General features: G+C 42.7%; 1 protein-coding gene across 1 annotated transcript in view; it reads right to left on the bottom strand.

The window, feature by feature from the left end:
• Nucleotides 1-24995, bottom strand: part of MAPK8IP3 (mitogen-activated protein kinase 8 interacting protein 3) — a 96246-nt gene that overhangs the window by 25942 nt on the left and 45309 nt on the right. Inside the window, 6 exon segments of the mRNA XM_075719241.1 lie at nucleotides 1368-1385; nucleotides 2760-2771; nucleotides 6996-7114; nucleotides 9798-9900; nucleotides 12620-12866; nucleotides 18192-18336. Of these exon segments, the coding sequence (XP_075575356.1) occupies nucleotides 1368-1385; nucleotides 2760-2771; nucleotides 6996-7114; nucleotides 9798-9900; nucleotides 12620-12866; nucleotides 18192-18336 (644 nt within the window).

The following is a 24995-nucleotide window of genomic DNA, read 5'->3' as shown; positions in this document are numbered from 1 at the left end:
CTTGAAGTAAATGGAAGTTCTAGAGAAACATGGTAGCATACAAGAAGTGAGAACACATCACAACACTCCAACATACAGATCCTCTTTCCACAGTTAAATGGTATGAATTTATGATGGCAAAAGCAAATTCCCAGCAAGAATGAGTAAGAAGCAGTGTTTTCAAATAACTTTTGAAAAATTAGTAGACAGATAATTAATCACTTTGATGTTTCAGGCAATGTGTTCTTTGGATGCTGTGTCAAAGAATATTGCAAACAGCAAAAAAGTGAGAGACACTAACTGCAGTGTAAACAGAAGTGTATTTTTAGTTTGGTAAGGTGTATGACCTATAGCCCTTTCTTTTGCAGCGTGCTGTATGTTGATTGGAAGACCAAGTCGTCATCTGTTTATTAAATTATTTTCTTGTTCCTTTTTATTGATTCTACAAACGATCAAATAAATATTTAGCCAGTAAGACATTAAAATGGCACAAGGACGTTACAAGTGCTGAGGGACATCAAGGGAAATATTTCATTCTCAGTTTTTTTGGAATAAATCTTTTTTCTTCGCATTCTTGAGTCATCTATCCCTCTCTGCAGCTGTTTTTGGGAGATAAAGGAACTCTGGTGAAGAGGGTGAGCTATCATGCCAGAACTAAAAGCCATGCAGTGTCCCATCCATCAGTATCCTCACCACAGCTTCTACCTTATTTGTATCTAACACAGTCACGGCCCAATGCTTTAACCAGAAAGAGGTCTGAAGTGTTAGTCTTGCAATAAAGAAATGGATGAAGCCATCCCAGAGCCACAGAATTGACACTATGAGATAACCTTACACAAGCTGTAATAGGAAAGCCCTGCTCATGGGGAAAAAAAAACTACTGTGCAGTGACTAGAAGGAGATCTCTTCAACCCTTTGTGGCATGGAGCAAAGGGAAGAGAGGTCTGGACAGAGCCCTGTCTAACAGAGCCCACCCTACTCTGCCTACCACCCATAGCCAGGCAAATAGTGTGAAGCATCAAAGTGGATAATCAACTACAAGAAACAGAGCAGAATCCCCAGGCCAGCACTACTGACCAGCTGCATCCTGCTTCTTGGAGAGGTGATACCACCATCACAAAAAAAACAAACCAAGGGAAAGCAAGACATATGGAGGGATGTTGAGTGAATGGAAGAAATTTAGGAAAAAATGCACATTAAAAATGAAAGGAAGAAAGGAAGAAAGGAAGACAGGAAGAAAGGAAGACAGGAAGAAAGGAAGAAAGGAAGAAAGGAAGAAAGGAAGAAAGGAAGAAAGGAAGAAAGGAAGAAAGGAAGAAAGGAAGAAAGGAAGAAAGGAAGAAAGGAAGAAAGGAAGAAAGGAAGAAGAAAAAAGGCCTTCGCCTTACCAAAGAAATCATCCCGTACTATGAGAGCCATCCCATAGGAGAAAGGGAACAGAAAGAGATGGGGACAAAGGGGAAGAAAGGAAGAGAAAAAAAGCAGCCATTAAGTACCAGTCTGTAAATAGCAAACAGAGCAGCTCATTAGCATATGTACATCTGTGTGTGGTGCCAGTATATGTGATGCTCAGTAGTAACTAATCCACACCTTGTTATCTGCAGCCTGGCCTAACAGGGATTTTGAACCTGAGATATCAGGACAAGCTTGAGATACGTTCATCTGTGTCTTCCATCTTCATCATTTCCCCTGCACCACACGTCTTTGGGTGTCCCATCCCCACAACAAAGGTAGTTCAACACACATTATGAATAGGGTGAGGGAAGGACACAGGCAGGAGGAAAAACAAAAGGGGGGTGGATATCAAAGATCTCATCTGGCCTTTTTGCACAGGCCCAAATCCACCTCCACACTGCCACAATTCCAACTCAACTTCAGCAGGACATTTTCTGAGAAAGGACCACAAAAAGTGGCTTACAGTAAGAAGTCTGAACTAAAAGAAAGGATGATGCCATCCCTTTCTTTTGTAACCTCACAGAGCCAACACCAAGAGGTGCCAGGCAAAGGAACATGACAGAGCTCATCGCCACACAGCATTATGCTATCGCGCTGCGTAAGGCACCTGCCTTTACTACAGGGAAAACTTCATCCAATTTGCACTGAAATCAAGAGAAATCCCCTTGACTTCATCTGAAATTGCAGCAGGGCCCAAGTGCATGTTATCGAAAGGTGTGAACCTTCTGATGACAGAGCATGGCCCTAAGGTAGTGAGTCTCCTTCACCAAAACAAGGCCAGAAAGGCAAAGCTTCAGTGAAAGACAGAGGCTTTGCCACTCTAATCCATCAAGAAAGTGTCTTTAATGTCACCACAGCTATTCCAGAAGAGGGCCAGTATGCATCAACTAACCCACAGCAGCCATCATGCACATGGAGGGATTCCTCACAGCATGGTTCACTGAGAGGAGGGTGGGAACCTAATTCAGCCCTGTGCCCACCTGAGCTCTGCTTGAAGCACAGCACCCCTCCTGACAGAAAAAAAAAACCACTTTGAGCCCCAAGACCTTGAGTGACAGACCAGTGTAACACAGTGGAGCAAACCTGCAGAAAGCCACACAAGAAAAGCTTATTGAAACTCAGCAGGCATGTGAGCACAGAGCAGGGATGTTCTGCCCAGGGACCCACCAGTGCAAGGCAACCAAGCGAGGCAAAGGTAGGAGAAGTCCGCAAAGCCAACCGTGTTTGGACAAGAGCAGGGGAGTATCACACGTGTATACCATGTCATTCAACCTCAACAAGGAAGAAAGAAACAAGAAAGGAAACTGAGCAGAGGAGATACACACCTGAGAACTCCCCTATGGGCCATGTCCAGCGAAGCACAGAGAGACAAGGGAAAAAAGGAAGTGAAAAAAGGATCAATCAGTGACTGAAATCAATAAAATAAAAATTTTGTTCAAAAAAAATTAACAATGATTCAGCCATTTCAATGTCAAAAGGCATGAAATAGTAAGGACAGGGCCTGCCATGACTGTAGATGGCATGACTCTACATACAGGACATAAAAAAAAATTCAAGGGAAAGTAACCCGTGGTACAACTTCAACCACATGCCTCAGCTACCCCCACTTTTCCAGACATGAATCTCAGGCAATCGCATCTTCCTGGACTGGATAAACCTTTATTTTCACTTTATTGAGTCATGTACCACTAAATGCAGAACAGCTAGTTCCCACTACCTTCTCATTTCCCCTCCCTTTGTGATTTTAGCAGCTAGATTTTCTGATAATAAATGTGTTCTTCAACGACACTTCAGCTTGCAAAAGACAATTAGTTGCATTTAAAAAACTTTTTCTTTTCTTTTTTACAGTGCGGCGCTGGAACTCAGTTTGATAATCCCATTTCAACTTCTGTACAAAAAACTTACCACTAATATGGCTGAAATTCTGTCTTCACCACAAAACCCCTGTTATTTGAAGGAAGGTTTTAATGTCCAAAGCAAACACAGTTGGGCATCCTAAAACTGAAAGGACGGACCTGCCCATAGCACACAACCAAACTGCTAGCGCTCCTTCGTGTCTAGAAACTCTTGGGATAGTGAAGAGCAGGAAGAGGGAGATAGAAGAAGGGGGAGCCTACTCAGGATTGGGAAGTAAGAACCTGAGATTAACAAGTGAATATGCAGGAAAACAGTCAACTAGTGTTCCTCAGACTGTAGTGAGAAAGAAGGGTCTACAATTACCACTAGTAAATAATTGTTCTCATTCCACATTTTTCTCCAGAATACTTCCTATACAAACTCATGTATGTAAAGCAGTATTAGAGGCGGGGGGGGGGGGGGGGGGGGGGGGGGGGGGGCGCACATATTTTATTTATTATTTTATATTTAAAAATTGCAATGAAGAGTGCCAATTTTGTACCAAGAGATGCTGTCCACTTTGCAGATATAAAGAAAGAACGAGTGAGATTTTCCATTCAAGAAACAGACTTGCCTGCCAGCTACTGCTCAAGGGTAATTTCTGTAAGATCCTTCTATTTTAAAGTCCTCTTTAATGAGATTTCCCTTTCTTTAAGAAATTGAGTCCAAAAGGAGAGAGTATTCTTTGAAGATTGATTGCCAAGTTTTGAGAGAGGCTACAGGAAATATTCAAATTTCACTTAGGTGGGGTAAACTTCATTACTTCTTTTGATTTACAGAGAGAAGTGAGCTCCAAATACGACCCAGAAAGAGAGAGACCTCTTTCAGTTTGTGGATCTTGTTTCTTACATCCCGTCGATAAAGCACAATTTCCTCTGTGGCTCTTCAGACTCAAAGGTACAACAGGAAAAGAGAACAATTTATCTAACAAAATAAGGCAAAATTTTGATCATGTTGATAGACTTGTCAGTACTAAAATCTAGCCTTTTGCTTCCACCTTTAAGAGACTTTCTTAGTGCTTTCTATTGCGCAAAGCCAAAAAACCAAAAGTACTAATCTCATTTCTTGGACAGAGGCATGACCTCTAAGATCTCTCTCTACCGTCTTCCCTTTGTACAATCCTGGCAACATGTGTGGCCATTTTAAAGAACACTTTTATGTGGACAGAGTCAGTAGCCAGAACTCAACAAAAGTAATCCTAGATTAACCTTTTTCACCAGGAACTCACAGAACTACCTGATTTCATCACAGCCCATCTCCCAGGTTTGAAAAGGAACGGGGAGAAGCCTTCCTGTTCTGCTAGCCTGCTGTGTGATCACCTGCAAGAGTTTAACTGCTCTGCTCAAACCAAAAAATTGTCCCAGCATAGAAATGTACTATTCATAAGCCACCACTATGTGGTCTTCATAAGCCACACTTACATGGGCACTATTCAACAAAGTCTCTGTACATTTTTATTACAAGTGGTAACTGCCAAGCAACAGATGTCTCACAACCCAAAATCAAGTACTGGTCTTTGGGCAGCCTTATTATTGGAAGAGGTGAACACCTTTGACTTTAACTGAAACTGTGGTGATCAACCTTGCAAGGTTCAGGCAACTAAAATCTTTGTCCCTTTGAAAACAACAGTTTGGATTTCGCACTGATCACTGGGTCAGACTACAGGGTAATCCAACAGGGAAGTGGATTCCTAGAAGGCAGGCTTCCAGAAGTGGGAAATAGGTTGTCTGAAGCAGTTCATACATCAAGCAAATAATTTACCGGAATAGTAACTCTTAGAAGCTAATGATCCCTGATGCCCCAGCCATTTTGGGGAGAGAAGGAAAGCAGCAGTTGGCACAGTGATTAGTGGAAGATAGCCATATAACCAACCACACACTCTCCTAGATAAGGAAGCACCTAAGGACCAAGATAAAATAGATGGGCAAGGGTAAGATTGTGAGTGTTTTTAATGCTTTGATTCTGCTAGGAAGAGATTTCCCAATAACATATGGGAGCTGGCTAACCAAAATCCATTCTACAGCAGGTAAATGAAGGTTTAACCATCACATGTAGTTCCTATTGTCATCTTCACTGTAAGCAGAAGTCCCAGCCTTTCTGCAATGACTGCTAACATCCAGGTGATTCCCAAACCCAGAAATCTTGCTCTTCCTTCTAAATCCTTAATTTTGTAAGTATCTGCACATGTTGGCTCTGATTGCAGGCAAAGAAAGCCTGTGCTTTCATCTTGACTCTTCTGTAGATTTTTTTCTTCCAGCAATCTTGAGTTGGAGGTGAAACAATAGACGTTTTAACACTTCAGGCAATGGTCATCAATCCATACATGAGAGCTCTCTTGCACGTTGCAGGGCTAGCACAATGCTTTTAAAAAAACCCTATCCATATCAAAAAGGTATTGCAAGCATTCTGATAATAGTCTGGAACACATTCTTACATTCCAGTCACACTATTCCTTATAATAGTAACAATTTCACAGATTTTTGTCTTTGATAAAGCAAGAAGTATTGCATTAACCTCCTTTCAAGTCTTCAGTCCACATCTTCACGGTTAAGTCTTCAGTGAATAGGGTAAAATCTATCCTCTCTGCAGAAACATACCCTTTTAGAGGGTCCTAATACAAGACTCATATTCAAAGGTAATACAATTATCTTCCTAATTTAATTTCTGCGAAGGTGAGCTGCTGCAGATCTGTGACATGATTCAGTTCATCCTGTTCTGGACATATATACAGAACCAAACTTACAAGATTATCCATAAGCAGCTCTTACATCAGTAATCACCAGAAAGGAAATGTACACTTTCAGATCAGATCTCTTGCTACTAAATGCATAAAAGGCATATTGTTGGAGTCCTCATGTCTCCTAAGGTTCCTTAAATCAAGCAGTAAAATGGAAAGCAAGCTACACAGTTACAAACTTCATCAGCTGCCTGTGTTGTCTAAGTATTCAAAGACCACTCATATTGTCCTGATTCAGGAAAACAGCCAGCAGGACTTAAGAACATGCTTAAATTCTGTCATGAATTAAGGTCTAGATACTCAAGAGTCCAACACCAAAAAGTATGGCAAGGGCTCAGACTGCTACCTGAGGCAAAGCTGCTTCTCTGACTGCTTCAAAGTCCTGGCCAGGAAATAACCAGACTTCAGATATTACAAGATAAAAAGCGAATTACTACATCTCTTTGACTGACTATAAAAGGATAAAATCTACAACACAGACCATAATATTTCCTTATCATTTAAACTTCAAAAACTTAACAAAAGGAGTTACTTTCTTGCAAATTTCAAACAAACTCTTGATTCCAAGTGAAGCTGCTAGTTTGTAAAATTACTGAGGGGTGGGGGTGGAATTTGGGGGAGGAAGCAGAAGCAGCAAATTTTGTCTTTGAGCTGTTTGTGCAGGAGAAACCTATAGAAAAATAACTTATGGACATAAAGACAACCCAAATAAAAGTTACCCAACAGTTTAAGTTATTTTCTAAGTAAGTATTACTGTACTGCAGGTACGTATTTCAGTCACATAATGTCTCAATGTCCATGCCATTCTTTTAAAAGCTAAACATCTAAGTTCTGGAAAAAAAAAAAAAGATAATTTAAGTGCTTCTAGAAGCTTAATATAGTTGTCATTGTACCACAGAAAACATAATGGTTCTAAACAAGTTTTTACCTAGCAGATCTGCTCCTTCATCAACATCTCCGATAACTTCAGACCCTGCTGTGGAAAGTTCATGATACAGAGAGTCTGTGTTGATGCCAAATGCTTTGTTCACAATCCCCTGTGTTGGGCTGTTTTGGGAAGAAAAAAAAAAAAAACACAAGGACTCTTGTTACTTGGCAACATTTAAGCTAGAACATTTCTCTCTGAAATACTGAGCATCCCAGACCATTGTGATCAAAACCCTGAGAGCACACTACACCTGTTCACCATGGGCTGATTCAGGAAATGTACCGAGTAGAGAAAGAAGCATGTTTTATTCCCTATATCAAGGATAAGGACCTATCATGCACAACCTCAAAGCTCACCCAGCTGACTTCCTTTTAAATCATAATAGTTAATGACTATTCAATATTTGATAGAAAAATTTTGACTCACAGAAGCTCTGAGCTCTGACTTTCCAGACTCTGCAAGGATTCCCACAATCCCATCAATTTAGGTATCAACCTTAGATAGCAGTAAGGTCAGATAAGGACTCAGATGCTGAAAACAGCAATGGCCTTTTTTCTTCACCAACTGGTAATTAAATCAGCCTGAAGGATTACTTTCTTCTTTGCGTGAGTCTATGCACTGAAATGCTTCTTCACATGTCAGCAAAATGTATTTCATTAAAGGTAAATCAAAGCTAATGTTTTCAAATCATATCGTACAGGAGCACATTTACACCTCTTAGTGTCTTTGGTATCATCAAGGATCTTCTTGCATTTCTTGACAGTCTCATGGCTCAAACAGAAAATAGCTGTTACAGGAGGTGAGGGTGAGGCAGCCTCTGGGATTGTCATTGCCTACTCTAAAAAATGGTCTTAATGTGGGTATAAACACTTTCAATTGCCCTGCCTTGTACGAAGGGAATCAGCCAGCATGAAGAGAGTCTGTGCAATTTTTCCAGCAGTCTAACAGAAAGGTCAGTACCACTGGAGATTATCTCAAATTGTGTAGCTTCATTCTTAGATAAATCGAGTCTTGGTGGTAAAGCCTGGAGGTCACAAAAGGGGTGCAGTAGCTGTCTCTGATATTGCAGTTACAGCACATTGCAGAGAAAAGGAAAAAAATTGTCGTTTTTTTCATTTACAGAAAAATTACAGCTATCCAGACATCTGAGAGCACTGAGGAGTTACAAATGGGTGTGTGACTGCACCAGAATTAATCAGGTCAGGCAGGCTGATGGACAGCACAAGTGACAAGAAGCAACCAGCACTCAGTGTCTGACCTGAAGACGCAAATCAGCTTGAACCTACCTTTTCAGCACTCAACTTTCAGAAGCTGTATAGCTCTCAAAAGCATTCTGCTTTTAAAGCAGCAAGTACGCTGTTCAGCAGCTCCAGAGTTAGCTTGTGTCTCCTGTATTCTCACTACCTGTCTCTCATTCTCACTACCTGGATCAGAGATCACTGCCTGAAGAGCTCCCAGTGCAGCAATCCTCTCTGTTCCGTTCTTTTCCTTGGGTTTGACCAATTTTCGGTCTGATCTCATCAGTCACTTTTGTCTTTCCCACACAGAGTTGTTTTGGCTACCTAGATTCCTCCTGCACCTGACCCTAAAAATTGTCTATGCATCCTACATATTCTGAGGGGAGCTTAACTGGATGCGGTTTCACAGTTGAGAAATGCATCTGTTACTGCTGCTCATACCCTTCTCAATGAAGGCACTCAACAGGGGGAATCCAGTCCAGATTTGGACCATTAGAAAATCGTGCCTTTACTTTGTCAGGGTATTATCTTCTGCATACCTGTGAGAGCTAGGGGGTTATTTTTGCTGGTGTAGTGCCAAATTACCTGCTGGATGAGGGTAAAAATTAATGAATCCTGTAAAATTAACCACCAGACCTTAGTAAAAATTGATCAAGGTACCTAGACTAATAATTCTAGACTAATACATGCCTCACAGAAATGTGGTTCCAAAATTAATAGCCTTTGGGGAGCCTCCTATTTAGCACAAAACCAGTGATGGATAGGAACCAGAGCAGCAGAGTAGTTCAGTAAAAGTCTGCTAATTCAGAGGACTCTGTCAAGTTCCTGAGTGCTTTGATGGATCAAAATTGCTCTGACAAGTCTCACCAGGGACCCATACCCACCCACTGGTCCAAGGGCTCCCTTTAATCTCAGGCCTGCACCTTAGGTCCTTCTCTAAGCTACACTGTAGGGGTACCTGTCTTTGGCCCTGTCTCCTGCTGCTCATGGGTAGCACCAGGACCTAATTTATCCTTTGCCTAAAGGATAATTTGCCTTGTCTGGGGCTGCTGATGGAGCTCGTTACCAGCGCTCCGCTCAGAACCTGCGGGACTGGGATGGCTGGGGTTACTCCTGCTTGTCCTCCCTCATGGAGCAGCCCTGCTCTTGCTCTTGAAACACTTGAAAAAATTAAAACTGAAAAAAGCTTGCTGTTTTAAAACTGAATTCAGAACTGATCTCTTATCAGACAAATGCATCTTTTCCCTCTTCCTGATAGCTTAAACCCATGTCCCCTTTGCCTGTCTTAAACCTTTTGTTGTTCCACCTCTCTGTTTCCCTGATACTGCAAGGAAAACAAGACCAGCTCTTGGTCAGCTGGACAGATCATTCTGCAGATTACCAGCAGACACCTGCCTTCTCTGGAGAACTTTGAGGGGTCAGGACCCCTCATATTTGCACTAGGCATAATATATGGACTTTCTCAAACAGCTACATCTTGAACTCAGTGTGAGCCACAGCATTCATTCCTCACTCCTCATAAAACCAAGTGAAAGAGCATACAGTGAAAAGTCACAATCAATACCTGTTACCAGTGCGTTCCAGGCGGGGGTCTTGACACATATCCAGCTCTGGAGTAGAGTCTATAATGTCCTGAACATCGGACCACTCATCACTGCTGCCCATTCCTAGGTGAGACAATACATATGATCTATAGGATCAGGACTTTCACAGGATGGTGCTCCTTGAAGGGACTCTTGCAACTTTGAATATCAAGGTTTCAAAACTTCATGGTGTCATTTTCAAAGTCTTAAAATAGGAACAGAAATTGGCTGATCATCTGGAGTCACAAATGCACCAGTGCTGGGAAGGTGCCCTCACAATTCCAGAGCACGAAGACCATAAGCACTCCTCCCTGCCACCGTACCAGAGTGTCACCAAGGTCATTGGCCTGAATCCTCATTAAAATGCGATAACCAGAAATACTTCATCCATTAAAATAAATTCCAAATAAACTTTTTATCTATCAGTAAAAACTCTTCAATCACCATGCAGCTTTAGTGGAGATCGAAGACAACACAGCAATTTTCTGTATAGCTTCACAGATATTACTGTAGTTATGAATTGGCACTATTTAGTTTTAATAGAAATAATTTTTCAATACAAATTCTCAAGTCTGCAACTGGTTTAGGTACCCATTACAGTGAAATTTCACTTAAAAACTGATACATGAAATCTACGCTGGTTTCTGTATAATCTACAGCCTGAAGTCTGTATTTAAAGAATTAGGAACTTCCTCCTCTTGTCAAGTCACATTTATTGGATACCAAACTGTTCAAAAGCTCAGAATTGCACCTATTCTAAACAAACAATATGAACACAGTGTCTGTTCACACAAGAAATTCTTGAAGTATTAAAGACCTCATTTGTAAACTACATTAGTCCCTCAACAGTGTTAGATGTGAAATTTTTGCCCTTTCCAAATGGACTCAGTAGCCAAATATACAAAGCCCATAACAACTTCAGTGTTGGTTTTATTCTTTTAGGCTGGCATTGTGCACCAGCTGGCAACAAATGCCATGTCTGAAGATAAAGTGTGATGTGTATCTGTTGCCAAAGTAGGCATCCATACACCAGTGGTTCTCAAGCTCACAGAAACAGGGGCTTCCTTTTTTTTTTTCCCTCTTTTTCAAGCTGGGAAGCTTTTCTGCAAGTACCTTTGAGCACCTTTTTTTGGTAGTTCAGCTCTAAGGCATCTGCATCACTGACAGACATTTTAATTACAGCTGTATAAAATACATAATTAAAATTCAAATATCTGTGTTTATCCTCAGCATGGAGATCTGATTTTGCATTACATGTGAGAGACAGCTGAAAGTTTGAATATGCAGAGCATATAGGAAAGATACTTCTGCCTTGAGTGGATTCCACAACATGATACTTCCACCAAGAAGAAAGCAGCTTTCACGTGCACAATGACTTCAGCACACTAGAGAAGAGAGAAAACTTTGACCCAAGAAAGCTGTTGATGGTAAACAAGCTTGTAAAGCAGCAACTGTAAAAAATAAGGGGAATTATTTATAGGGCATTCAAACTACTGACATCCGTGCTCAATTTCTCCAATACCAATGCTTATACTGACTTGCCTTGGCCAGGATCACAGAACAGATCACAATTTAACAGCAAGCTATGCAGAAGCCATATGCTTTCATGGAGAACTACACTAGTTTCTGGCAGATTGACATCTGTGACCCTGGGACCCCCTCAGCTGCTAATATCAATACCGAATGGAACTCAGCCATGACAATCCTCGTTCAAATGCTACAACAAAGGATGTTACATGTTGTTTTACAGTCTTAATTTGTTAGGAACCAGTTTGTGAATGCTAGCAGAGGAATTTGCGCTGTATTACTTAGGAAAAAGGATTATTATCTGGTTCAGATGCTAACCTTGGAGACCTACGCTCATCCCTGTGCTCCTCAACAGACTTTCCTTACAATCTTCAGCTAGTTTTATAGTCCTTTTGTATGTAAGTTCATGACCTGTAAAACAGACCACTTTTAATTTCTGAAGGCTGCTCCAAGTCTAAATACAATACAGGCTGGAAGTTGCTCAGATACTACATTTGCACAGCTATATTAAAAAGCACAGAAAGGGGCTTTTATCATGTTATTACACCATTTTCTTTACTTAAACAGCCTGGTGCTAAAGGTTTAGGCAATGGCTTTCCTGACAAGAAATCGTTAATTAAAATTACTAAAGAATGCTGGGAAGTGGAGAGAAAAGAACTGTAACTTCCAAAGATTTGGGGGGTTTCTTATATAAGCAATAAGACTAAAAGAAAACAGCTTATTTAGATGAGAAAAATAGCTGGATATAATTGCTATTTTTAAACACATCAAGGTGTGGGATAAACACATCGAAGGGAAAAAAATTATTTAACCTGACTGACAAATTTGGCATATGAACAATTGGATATAAAATACTTACAAATAAATCCGGAGAGAAAACTAAATGGAAGCTTGTAACTATTATATTGATGAGGTCCAGAAACAGCTGTCCAAAAGCTCAGTTAGACGAAGACGGGACCTAACTGTACATGAAAGAGGTTCTATGACATGGATGAATGCAATTGCAGGGGACTGAACTCGATAACCTATTCCTATCCTGTTTATTTGTGAAACTATTCATATTACTGATGTTTTAAAAATTTGCTACCCAGAAAACTGCTAACATCCAATTAGGCCTGTCTTGCTTATGTATCTTACTAAGTGAGGCTACCTCTAATTCTATACTTAGGAAGCTGATTACTCCTCAGCCTCTCAGCCTCTTCCTGTAACAGAGGGACACAAGCACTGGGAAGTCAATTGCTTTAATGACCAAGTACCCAAGCTCCAGCTTCCATACCTATGCTGACATTCCTCATCTCCTGTGTGACCTGGACCTCCATGTTCCGGCTGTTCCGCTTTTCTCGTGCCCTCTTATTGCTCTTGGTCGTGCCATTGTATTCACTGATGGGTTGGATGCTCTCGTTCAAGGGTGTGACGGCAGCAGAGGGCACAGATGATGTGGGAGTGTTGGACTTGGTTCCAGTGGTGCTCGGTGTGGCAGCTGCTGAGGACTGCCCAGATTCAGACATTTCATCTTGGGGGCCCTATGGCAATTCCAGGGTAGGAGAAGAACAAAAAGCAAAAAGCACAGCTATACATTGCAATTAATCTCCCATTTGTTGGTGTACGGCTGCCTTAAAGCATTATGGAGAATGAGTCTTGCTCGCTGTACCAGCTACATGTCCAGCACTTGCTGGTGACACTAGGCACTGCAACCACAATGAAGCAGTGAGTTCTCATGCTGAACTCAGCAAGCAAATCCCACCTGTGAAAGGACTGATATCCTTCCTCCGTTACTACTAAACATTGTTCTTCACAAGTCACATCAGTATGTGATCTCTTCATCACGCATCACAGGAAAGCTGGCCTCATCATAAGTGAAAAGCACCTGCAGCTCACACTGACTACAGTGGAAGCTGAAGGGCTTTGGCACTTGCGGCAAGCCAGGCCAGCATTTCCCAAGACCGGAAGGCAACATGGATATTGCTTGGGAAGGGTGTGAAGTGGCCTCTTAGAGGTCTTGGATGATGTCATTTCTGTAAGCCATCAACACAACCTGGATGAGAGAACAGCAAAGTGGTTTTGACACTAAACTGCAGAAGCAAAGCGGATACCAAGCTGGGATGGTCTGACTTTGCTAGCGCAGGAGACCTGTGTCCCCATACCACCTTATGCAGAAGCTAGCTAGGCATGGGTCCAGCTTGACAACACAGTAGAAACAGGTGTGGTCTCCCCACTTCCAAATGACAGGACAACAAGACCCAAGAATTCAAAAATCAGAAGCTGACAAATTAACATAGGAGATGAATTCCCAGTCTGAAATGCACACAAATGGCTCTCAGTTTTGCAGACATTACAGCCCCATTTCTTGTAATACCACCTCTTGAAAAACATGGGAGGCTTTCAAGGCTCTGTCAGGATTTTATATGGTGACCCTTGTTTGTCAATTAAAACAGCACTGCTTCACAGCCAGACAATTAACATCTTGACCAATACTGTGATCACTCCCAGACCCAAATGAGATCTCCCCATTCTTCATGGCAGCCCACTCTAATTACTGCCCGCAGGGACATGAGAAAATTAATGTCGAGAGTTATATGTGATAATGAGTTGCAATTAGGTGCAGTCACATTCAGCATCTGCACATCCAGACCCAGCTTTAAGCTTTACTACTTGTCTCTCCCCTCCTGTGCAAGTACTAGAAAGATCCTCATTCTGCTCAGAGGCTGCTCTGAGCCTCCCAACCTTGGATCTATGACACTGTTTCACTTCACTAATTTGGAAGTCTAGGTCTCTTGTTCTAATAATAACTTTAAAATATACAAAAAAACCTCAAAATGGCATGAGAGAGAAGACTGAAAAAAATGGTGACTTAACCCTTTGCAGCCATTTTTTTTTTCTTTAAATCTAGAATCTTATTAAGATCTTCCTTTAATTAGACTGGCCTCTATACGCTTACCTTAAAATACCCTGCTGTACATTGCACTGTGGAATTCAAAGGTCTTACATTGCATCCGTGCATTTATATTGGAAATTTAAGATTTTTTAAAACTGCGTTACCATTAAATACGATCCACATTTTGTATGCAGTCTCTGCACTGTCAGTCCAAACAGCACCCACATTCCCACATGGACATTCAAATCATCTCCCTGCACATTTGCTGATTTTAGCATCAAGACTGAGATGGAGACTTTTCACTTAGGCTGCTACATGTGAAAACCACACTTCACACCTCTATTTCATACTCCTGTTTCAGGAGCTACTTTCCTAATATGTAAAGAAAAAAAAAAAAACCAAACCAAGTTTTTGACAACAAATACGATCCAGTAAGCCTTGTACTACTACCTCTGCCGTTTGCTTGCTGTGCTTTCTAATGTACAAAGGGACAGAGTATCAAGTGTAAAGTTCAACCATAAAACCTCAGACAAAAAAGCCCACACAAAAAAATTCTGTTGGATGAAAGGATTCAGAGACGTTCTTGTACCCACTATAAGTCTATAAACATAACCAAAGTCCACGAGCATCTTAGCACTCTAAAAGAGACACCCAGGTGGGTCCACATGTCATTCCTTGTTCTTAGGAACTAGATGTCATTCAGAAAGCCTGTATCATCAGTGTCTATAAGGTGATATTTGTATCAAAGATATCCTGTAATTTCTTGTTTATTGACATAATCTGCCCCTCACTCAGAACACACCAGTGAGTAATTACCCTGGTCTTTCACTTACTCTTTGGTTATACACCTGAGTTTTGTATTTACCTAGAAGATGTACTTTACCAACCTACCAGCCTCCATTAGAGAAATTCCTTCCAAATGTAAATACTGCTAAGGCGCTCCTCTTCACAGTCCAGGAAGATCTGTTTAATCTCTGCTGGTATCTTCCTTCTATTGCCCTGACTGCTTCATTAATGCTAAGTATTCCACTAAGTGTATGGCTCTCCTCTACAGTGTAGGAGGCATTCTCCATAACCCATAGCTCACCCAAAGAATACTCTCCACAACCACCACTTACCTACAGCCATACCTGTCAACCTCCTAAACATCAAATGTGTAGTAGTGACCTCCAAAATGCATTGCAAAGGCCCAACATTCATAGCAGTCATATGTCACCATAAGAAGCCACAATTGTGTGGTTGTAACACTGAAAGCATAGTACATAAAAACAAAAATGTTAAGGACTTTCATCTCCGAAATATTATATAAAATAAATGTGTAACTGAATGTAAAAATAAAATAATATAACGACAGCAACTAAAACAGAAAATAGTAATAATAAATATACAAGGACATTTAAAATATAACTACAGTATGGCCCCATGAAGAAGGAAAACTAGTCAGAAGAGTCAGGATATACATACTGGGAAGGCAAGTCATGTGTGTGCAGTTGATGTCAGTGAAATATCAGAGATGCTGAAGAAGAGCTGAGGAGTGCATGAGCAGTACTGCTAAGATTTCAGTCATGCAAAATATTTAAGAAATAGCATTCCAGTCAGAGAGTGTGCAAGAAGCTTGCAGGAGGAAAATCTCCATTCCAAACTGCAAATCTAGTAAGTCAGTCAATCACATCCTTTAATTATTCACAGGTTTGCTCCATACTCTTAGGAAATCCTCCATGACACACTACCCCATCCAACTCTTCCACAGCCCAGGCTCTCTAACTCCACCCTACCGGCTAGCCTCCTTAAACCCAGCATCCCACTTCTGAGTTTCCCTAACGAGCACCAACACAAACCCCAGCACTACCCATCAGATACATTTGGAGTAGCACACTACTACTTCTGCACAAAGCTTTCTTGTAATCAGATTTTTTTGCCTGATACCACCACAACTAAATCACTAAGAGATACAGTCAGTAATCCTCCATTACCTGAACTTGGACATCAAAGCTTCCTATTTATCTGGGTTCCTGCTGCATTCTCCTGCATTCTCCTCCTCCTCTTACTGATAACCTGGGTCATCAGTGAGATCCACTCAACATTTTTCAGAAGTTCTGCAATGATACTGCTTAAAGAATTATGCCTTAGCAAGTCTGTGGAAGATGGATCTAACACCAATGTCCTCCCAGCTCTTCTCTAAAAACTAACCCCTGCCACACATGCCTGATCACTAGAGACCTCAACGGCATGTTCACACCATAGTGTGCAGCACTGCCTGGAAGTGCCAAGGAATAAACTGTTTCCAGAACCAGAAATGCGTTGGTCTCTGTGCATCTTGGTTGCTGTCTGTGTCCTTGCAGCAGTGTTGTGTTGGCACAGCACTAGTCTGAAGAAACACATTCACATTCTATCTTCATTTCCACCATCCTTAATTACATTATTGCACTGTGTTGCTACTCCCTAATTCCAGACAAAGCTCTCCAGAAATGACTGTAGCACCTGACTGGCATTCTCCAAGTTGCTACGTTTCCCAAACTTCTGTGCCTCTAACACTACAGCAAGGGTTGGGTTCCAAGAACAGTCTCCATCCTATCCAAAGATCTTGCTTTTGGATTTCCAACTTCCACAGTGACAGAGGGCTGATGAAGTACTACGGTTTGTGCTGTGCTAGGCCTGGCTATTTTACGAAGGTAGTATTAAAAAAGGGAAGTTGCTGCTTTGTTTTCTGCATAAATTCTGAATTTGTCTAAATTTCTTGTGCTATGCATCAGCAGAGCCCCTCAGGCCAAAGTACCATTAATGTAATCTGGAGACATGCAGAATGGGTAAAAGTTGGGTTTTTTCTTTCTTTGTTTTTTTGCTCCTCTTTGCCTTTACTGCCTTAATGTATTTTACAGGATCAGTGATTTACAACTTCTAAAAAGGAGACCAGTCCTTCAATGTGACATATAAAACACCCGATGTTCTACAAATTCCAGGCAGTGAGAAAGTAAATTTTATCAGACACTTTTAAAGCAAACCAGAAGCTCTGTAAGGTACTGGTTCACATACTGTAAGCTGTGCCGGGTAGATGCACCACTGGCTCTTTGGCCTGTCACCAGGAATTTGTGGAACATCATTCAAAGAGAGGAATTTGGTGGGATACTGAGCACAAAGACTTTGAGAAGTCTACAGGTACAGCTCATGGGAAATGTGTAGTCTAAACTGTAAACAACTGCAGTGAGCTGTCGGCTAAGAGTACAACATCTGGGTCTTTGGGCTCAGACCAGCCTCTGAATGGCAAAACAGAGCACCACAAGCAACAGGCAGAACCATGCAGCTGCTTCAGCGCAGTTGCAATGCTGTGAGGTTTTTGGCAAGCCCCAGTGCAGAAGGCAGCGCATTGAAGGTGACAAGTGTATTGAAGGTAGACAATGCAAGTCTAGAGCAATGACTAGATATACGAGGAACTCAAGACCTTTAAGCACAGTGCAAGACTTGGGCATCCAGAGAGGATGAGGAGCCCTTTTTACTGCAGCCAGGAAGGCCAGAACAGCGACCAGTCAAAAAGGACAAACACTGGAGAGCAAGCGCAACCCAATGCCTGGTCCCAGCTGAGGTGCAAAACCACTCCTCTTATCAAGGGGGAGGGAGGGGAAAGGTTCCACCATTTGCTCTCCCAAATAAGCTATAAAAAAGTGAAGGATTTGTTTTCCCTAAATCCCTAACTGCCTCCCCACATATTCCTTTCAACTTGGGGCCAGCCAAGTAAAGGAGATTATCACTGAGACAAGAAGCATGAGGAGCTGTGTCAAATCCCTCCTGCACCATATGCCAGATCTGCAAAAGAATATCCTCCCACCTACAGCACAGCTACCAAGGGAGCAAACACACAGCAGGGAGAGGCTGCAAAGGGTTATGGACACAGATTGGTCTCCATCTTAATGAAAACGTGGGATGCTATTGACAGTGGGAGAGTTGGAAACCCTTGCTCCATGATGGTCTATAAAACCTTGTAGCTGGAGTTGGACTGCAGCTGGCCGAGGTCACTCAGGTGCCAGTGGTCCAGTGTTGGGACGATCTTGGCCCCTATCTGCCCACGTACCATGCCATCCGCGAGGGGGAAGACATTCAGAGAGTTAGGACGTTCCTTCCTGCTAAACAGAGAAACAGAAAGAGAGGGGAAACCAATCTGTTAGCCGTTTACAAGGTTCTTATAGAAAAGAAACAGCACACTAGCTTATGTGAAATATTAGTCACTAGAAATTGAATTGCACTCCTTCCCCTCATGTAGCAGCTGTATGAACTCCCAACTCCCACACCTCCATGGTGTTGTCTACTCAGACGCATGGTGTCTACTGCTAGAGCCATACATCTTCCTGGGGAGACTCTAAGAGGGAGGGGGTCAAGTGACCACAACAGGCACAACTTGACTTGTCCATCAGTATGAAACATTTTGCAGGAATGCAAAAGTGCAGGGAATCATCAGCCAATTTAAGTCGATGTATCTTCTGAGAAACAAAGGGACTGTGGGAAAACAAGCCACAGCAAACAACCCTCACAGCAAAAAAAAAAAAAGCTTCCATAGATCCTAGAGATGTCATTGCTGGGTCAGGAAAGAGGCTTTTAAGTAAGAGTCATCTACATGGCACTTCTGTACATTCCACCCCAAATCTGGTTAGCTCCAACAGCAAAAATCGGAGGGTTTTGGATCACTTCCAATACTAAGGAAGAAAAATAGCACTTGTACTCTCTGATCCCCTCTCCATATCCATATTACAATGCACTCAAAATTCAGAAATTAAACAAAGGTATAAATGAATGCATCGTTCATATTGCCAGATGTCTGTAATTACGATTTCTTCATCCTCTTTCCAGGAATTGCAGGTGACTAGCAAGCTGTGGGTTTCATTTTGAATATAAAAGCTGGCACAGGTTTTGAGACCAAGTTCCAGTGGGAGAAAATCTAGAGCAAGCAGTAGAGGTGGAAAATGCTGCAGCAGCATGCCAAAACCGGCAACTGATTTTGTGCCACAGAAGCAGGCCTGCAGGAACAGAGCACACATCCATTTAGGAGATATCCGCAGCAGCCTCTGCTAGCTGGACTCCAATGGCCCTGCAGAGATGAACTAAGCTGGTCCTCTGTGTAACCTGCACCCACAAGGGTTCAATGATTCAAAAGCCTCAACTTGACCTACTTTTGTATGAGGCTTCCACTTATTAGTGCAGGGTGATGAAACCCACCCTTCTGTACACCAGTATTAATAGCAGTAGACCTTCATGTGCCTTTCTTTAATGATCATCAGCACTGGTCTGATGACCAGGCTAGGCAACAATCACAACCACCTCACCTGTGACTGTGGGCGAAAGGACTACAGCAGGACCTAAGGACCTCGGGGACATATGCAAACACACCAACACAGGAGATGGTGCATGAACCAGCTCATTTATCAAGGAAGGAGTTGGAAGTGTCTAGCAGAGGAGACAATGTTTGTGGAGAAAACCAAAATGCCCAACCTTCCCATTCTCAGCACTGCCCAGCCAACACACTGTGCCACACCGCTGTGTCAGTGTTGCTTGTGCTGAGGAATAATCGCTTGCTGTGGCCTACCTTGGAAAGGCAGAAGGAGCAGAAAGGTGTTTCCAGTGTAGCCCAGCAAGGAGATCTGGGACACACTTTTCCTAAGAATCTGTATTAAAATCCTCTCCTGAAGTTCCTAAAGACTCATACATGGAAGTTTCATAGACAAACCCTCTTACAAAGGTAGCATGTAACTGGATTTTAGAAGAACACAGATCATTGACACAACCCGATTAACCTTACTTTCTTTTATAGAGAAGATGCAATTATCTTTCAACAGATTCAAAACCAGATTCATATATGATAGGGATTATCAGTTTCCTTGTAGCCTTTCCACTCAAAAGGCATCTTGGTGCTTGTTACTTTTAAATATTAACAATCACTGAAGGTTTACAAAGAACATTCCACTGCTATTTGTCTAAATACCGATTTATGACCTCTGTCCTGCCATTTACACCTGCTCCTAGTAGGTCATGATGCCAAAGTACATTTACCTGTCTGTCTTCCTGCGTTTACCTCTCTTTATCCTACTGCTATCATTCCAAGACCCTAAAAGTTTCCAAACAGCTGTGTTTTAACTTTCTAAATAACATACTAGGGAAATTTTTCCCCTAATATGAAATGTTCACCCCTGGCACTGTACTGATCTAAGCGCCACAAAAAATATAGTCAGTTATATATAAGAGATTATGAAGAGAATCAGAACTGGAAATTAGAACTTTATGCCACAAAGACAGAAGATTCCTAATTTTACAGTTAAAGAAATAACTCAAGGGTACCAAAGAGTCTACTGCAAAAGAATCATTCTTTTCAGGGAGGAAAACAAATTAGGCCATTTTTTGAGCTGCTTTAACCCTTAGTTTCGTATCTTTCCTCTTCTTCAGTTTAGAATGATGGTCTTAAGGGAGTCATGCTTCACAGGTGTATGTAGCTGGAGAAAATTTCATAGAAACATAGAATCGTTTAGGCTGGAAAAGACCTTTAAGATCATCCAGTCCAACCATTAACCTAACATTATCAAGTCCACCACTAAACCAATTCAGGGTAGAGTAGCAATTTCATGTTTCCTGGCTTGGTGGCTGGATTACTTTTAATGAAAGTAAAAACTAGGAATCATTAATATTGGAAAGGACCTCTAAGATCATCAGTCCAATCATCAACTCAACACTACCATGCCCACTAAACCATGTCCCAAAGTGCCACATCTACAGACCTTGGAGATAGAGATTTTTCTTCCTGTTGCTAACTTCAAGAAGTCAAAAACATGTCTTTTATCTGCTAGATACTCTATAGTCATAGATTGGTCTTTGAATGCCTTCTGTGCAATAAATGTCTTTTTTATCATAGAATCGTTTAGGTTGGAAAAGACCTTTAACATCATCCAGTCCAACCATTAACCTACACTACCAAGTCCACACTAAACCAATCAAGGGTAGACTAGACTAAACCATGTCCCAGAGTGCCACATTTACCCATTTTTTGAACACTTCCAGGGATGGTGACTCCACCACCTCTCTGGGCAGCCTGTTCCAATGCTTCACTACCCTTTCCGTGAAGAAATTTTTCCTAATATCCAATCTAAACCTCCCCTGACGCAGCTTGAGCCCATTTCCTCTCGTCCTATCGCTAACTACTTGGGAGAAGAGACCAACACCCACCTCAATACAACCTCCTTTCAGGTAGTTGTAGAGAGCAATAAGGTCTCCCCTCGGCCTCCTCTTCTCCAGGCTAAACAACCCCAGTTCCCTCAGCCACTCCTCATAAGACTTGTGCTCCAGACCCTTCACCAGCTTCACTGCCCTTCTCTGGACACACTCCAGCACCTCAGTGTCCTTCTTGTACTGAGGGGACCAAAACTGGACACAGTATTCCAGGTGCGGCCTCACCAGTGCCAAGTACACGGGGACAATCACTTCCCTGCTCCTGCTGGCCACACTATTCCTGATACAAGCCAGGATGCTGTTGGCCTTCTTGGCCACCTGGGCACACTGCTGGCTCATGTTCAGCCGGCTGTCGACCAACACCCCCAGGTCCTTTTCAGGACCTTTTCAGCCAGGCGGCTTTCCAGCCACTCTTCCCCAAGCCTGTAGTGTGGCATGGGGTTCTTGTGACCGAAGTGCAGGACCCGGCACTTGGCCTTGTTGAACCTCATACAGTTGGTCTCAGCCCATTGGTCCAGCCTGTCCAGGTCCCTCTGCAGGGCCATCCTACCCTCCAGCAGATCCGACACTCCCATCCAGTTTGGTGTCATCTAGAAACTTACTGAGGGGGCACTCAATCCCCTCATCCAGATCATTGATAAAGATGTTAAACAAGGCTGGCCCCAAAACGGAGCCCTGGGGAACACCACTCATGACCAGTCGCCAACTGGATTTAACTCCATTCACTACAACTCTCTGGGCTCAGGCACCCAACCAGTTTTTTACCTAGTGAAGAGTATGCCTGTCCAAGCGATGAGCTGCCAGCTTCCTAAGGAGAATGTTATGGGAGACCGTGTCAAAGGCATTACTAAAGTCCAGGTAAATGACATCCACAGCCTCTCCTTCATCCACCAGGCGGGTCACCAGATCGTAGAAGGAGATCAGGTTGGTCAAGCAGGACCTGCCTTTCATGAACCCATGCTGGCTGAGCCTGATCCCCTGGTTGGCCTGCACATGCTTGTTGAGTTCACTCAATATGAACTGCTCCATAATCTTCCCTGGCACCGAGGTCAGGCTGACAGGCCTGTAGTTCCCCGGATCCTCCTTCCGCCCCTTCTTGCAGACGGGCGTCACATTGGCAAGCCTCCAGTCATCAGGGACCTCCCCTGTTAACCAGGACTGCTGACAGATGATGGAAAGTGGCTTGGTGAGCTCCTCTGCCAGCTCCCTCAATACTCTCGGGTGGATCCCATCCAGCCCCATGGACTTGTGAGTGTCCAGGTGACATAGCAGGTCATTAACTGTTTCCTCCTGGACTACGGGGGCTCCATTCTGCTCCCCGTCCCTGTCTTCCAGCTCAGGGGGCTGAATACCCTGGGGATAACTGGTCTGGCTATTAAAGACTGAGGCAAAGAAGGCATTAAGTACCTCAGCCTTTTCCTCATCCTTGGTGGCAGTGTTCCCCCCCACATCCAGCAAAGGATGGAGATTCTCCTTGGCTCTCTTTTTGTTGTTAATGTATTTGTAAAACAATTTTTTATTATCTTTTACAACAGTGGCCAGATTGAGTTCTTGTTGGGCTTTTTGCCTTTCTAATTTCCTCTCTGCATGACCTAATGAGATCCATGTACTCTTCTTGAGTTGCCTGCCCCTTCTTCCAATGGTGATAGACTTTCCTTTTTTCCCTGAGTCCCCGCAAAAGCTCCCTGTTCAGCCAGGCCAGTCGTCTTCCCCGCCGGTTCATCTTATGGCACACGGGGCAGCCCGCTCCTGTGCCTTTAGGACTTCCTTCTTGAAGAAGGCCCAGCCTTCCTGGACCCCTTTGCCTTTCAGGACTGTCTCCCAAGGGACTTTCCCAACCACTGTTTCCCAACCAGGCCAAATCTGCCCGCTGGAAGTCCATGGTAACAGTTTTGCTGCCCCTCCTCCTTATGTCACCAAGAATCGAAAACGCTATCATATCATGGTCGCTAAGCCCAAGATGGCCACCAACCATGACATCTCCTACGAGTTCTTCTCTGTTTGTAAACAGCAAGTCATTCCTTCCAAAACAAGTGGTGCAGTCAGAGTATCTAACAACATGCTGTAATATAATTGCTTTTGTGACTATGCTGGGATGGCCTGATGTAACTCACTGGCAGCACTGAGAAATAAGAGCCATTCCAAACACACGCTGAGAGATACATTAAATTATACCTCCTCTTTAGGTAATCTCTACCAGATTTCTTTTGGGAACCTGTAACTTATGTCTACATTCATACACAAACACATGCACATTTAACATGCAAGGAGATACAGCACCCCATTGAATGTACAGGGAACACATGAACTTCACAGTCCCTGCTAAACAGAGAGCAGAAGTACAAAGTCCCCGTAGCATCAGAAGCTGTAGGATCTTCAGGAAAGGATTTTAACGTAGATTGTTAGGAAATTTCCTTGCTGAGTTTTGCTGGAAACACCTTCCAGCCTCTTCTGAACCTCCCAGGGAAGGGGAAAGAGCAAACACTACATAAAAGCTAACTTCAGCTTTGCAGTCCTGGGGTTGGCTACCAGTCTTCAAAGAACTTTAGAGTATCCTCAGGTTTGGTCTAAATTTTGAGTGCTGGAGTAATCTTCATATACCCAATTCTTTCCAGTACAGGGCGACTCTTAACAGTTGGTTAATTCCACCTTGCGTTAGTTACAAGGTGAACAGCAAACTCTTCTCTAAAGGTTTGCAGTAGCCAAAACCTGTGATCAGGATGCTCTACAAGTAACATCTTATAAAAGATAACAAAACTACAATTTGTTTGCCAGCATTTAAAGATGAGAACTGCTTTCTTTGCAGGCTCCGGGCACAGAACTGGCTGCCCAGTCCAAAGTCAGAAGTGCCTTCGGAGAGCTACTAACAGTGACATGCATTTTCTGCCCTGCTCAGAAAATATGCATGCCTTGTACTCCATAGTAAAATAAGAGAGAAAAGATGACTTTTTAAAACATTCTGGGACTTGAAGTGTAAACGTCCAATCACAGAGGACTGATCCTGTTTTGGGACCGAACTTCTGTGTCTTCTGCATTCAAGTACACAAGCTTCTTCCTGATGTGTTATACCAGCAGCTTGGTGGCTCTCTCTGCCTCACCCAAATGAGCAAGTCTAACACAGGTGCCAGTAGACACAGAGGGCAAACATGCTGGTACAGTACATTCCCAGCATCACACTTGCCACTCAACAGCAACCTCCAAAACTAGGATTAACAAAGTTAAGGTGCAGCAATAGGATTACCTTTTCCTCCATGACTGGCGATGACTGCAGTGACAAACATAACAGCCAAAACAGAGCAGCAACCACACAAAAAGCGAGACAAGAAAACAACCATTAGAGAGCAAAGGTCATGCAAACATGCAGCCCTACAACAGACACTGGGTGTGCATGCACTGTAATCCACACCACGTGGAAGTGTGCACTGTACTCATTACCCGTCTTGGATGGCAGTAGATACACTCACACCCCCCCCCCCCCCCAACTGTTCTTGCACAAACTCCTCCCAAGTGACAGGCAAACATACTTGGTGTACTTACGGTCTTATGTAAACATGCACCCCTATGCAGTCTAACA

Source organism: Pelecanus crispus, chromosome 11 (genome assembly GCF_030463565.1).
Source record: "Pelecanus crispus isolate bPelCri1 chromosome 11, bPelCri1.pri, whole genome shotgun sequence".
In the NCBI taxonomy this organism is placed as follows: Eukaryota; Metazoa; Chordata; class Aves; order Pelecaniformes; family Pelecanidae; genus Pelecanus; species Pelecanus crispus.
Note: the sequence above shows the minus strand (reverse complement) of the source record. Positions and strands in the feature narration are given on the sequence as shown.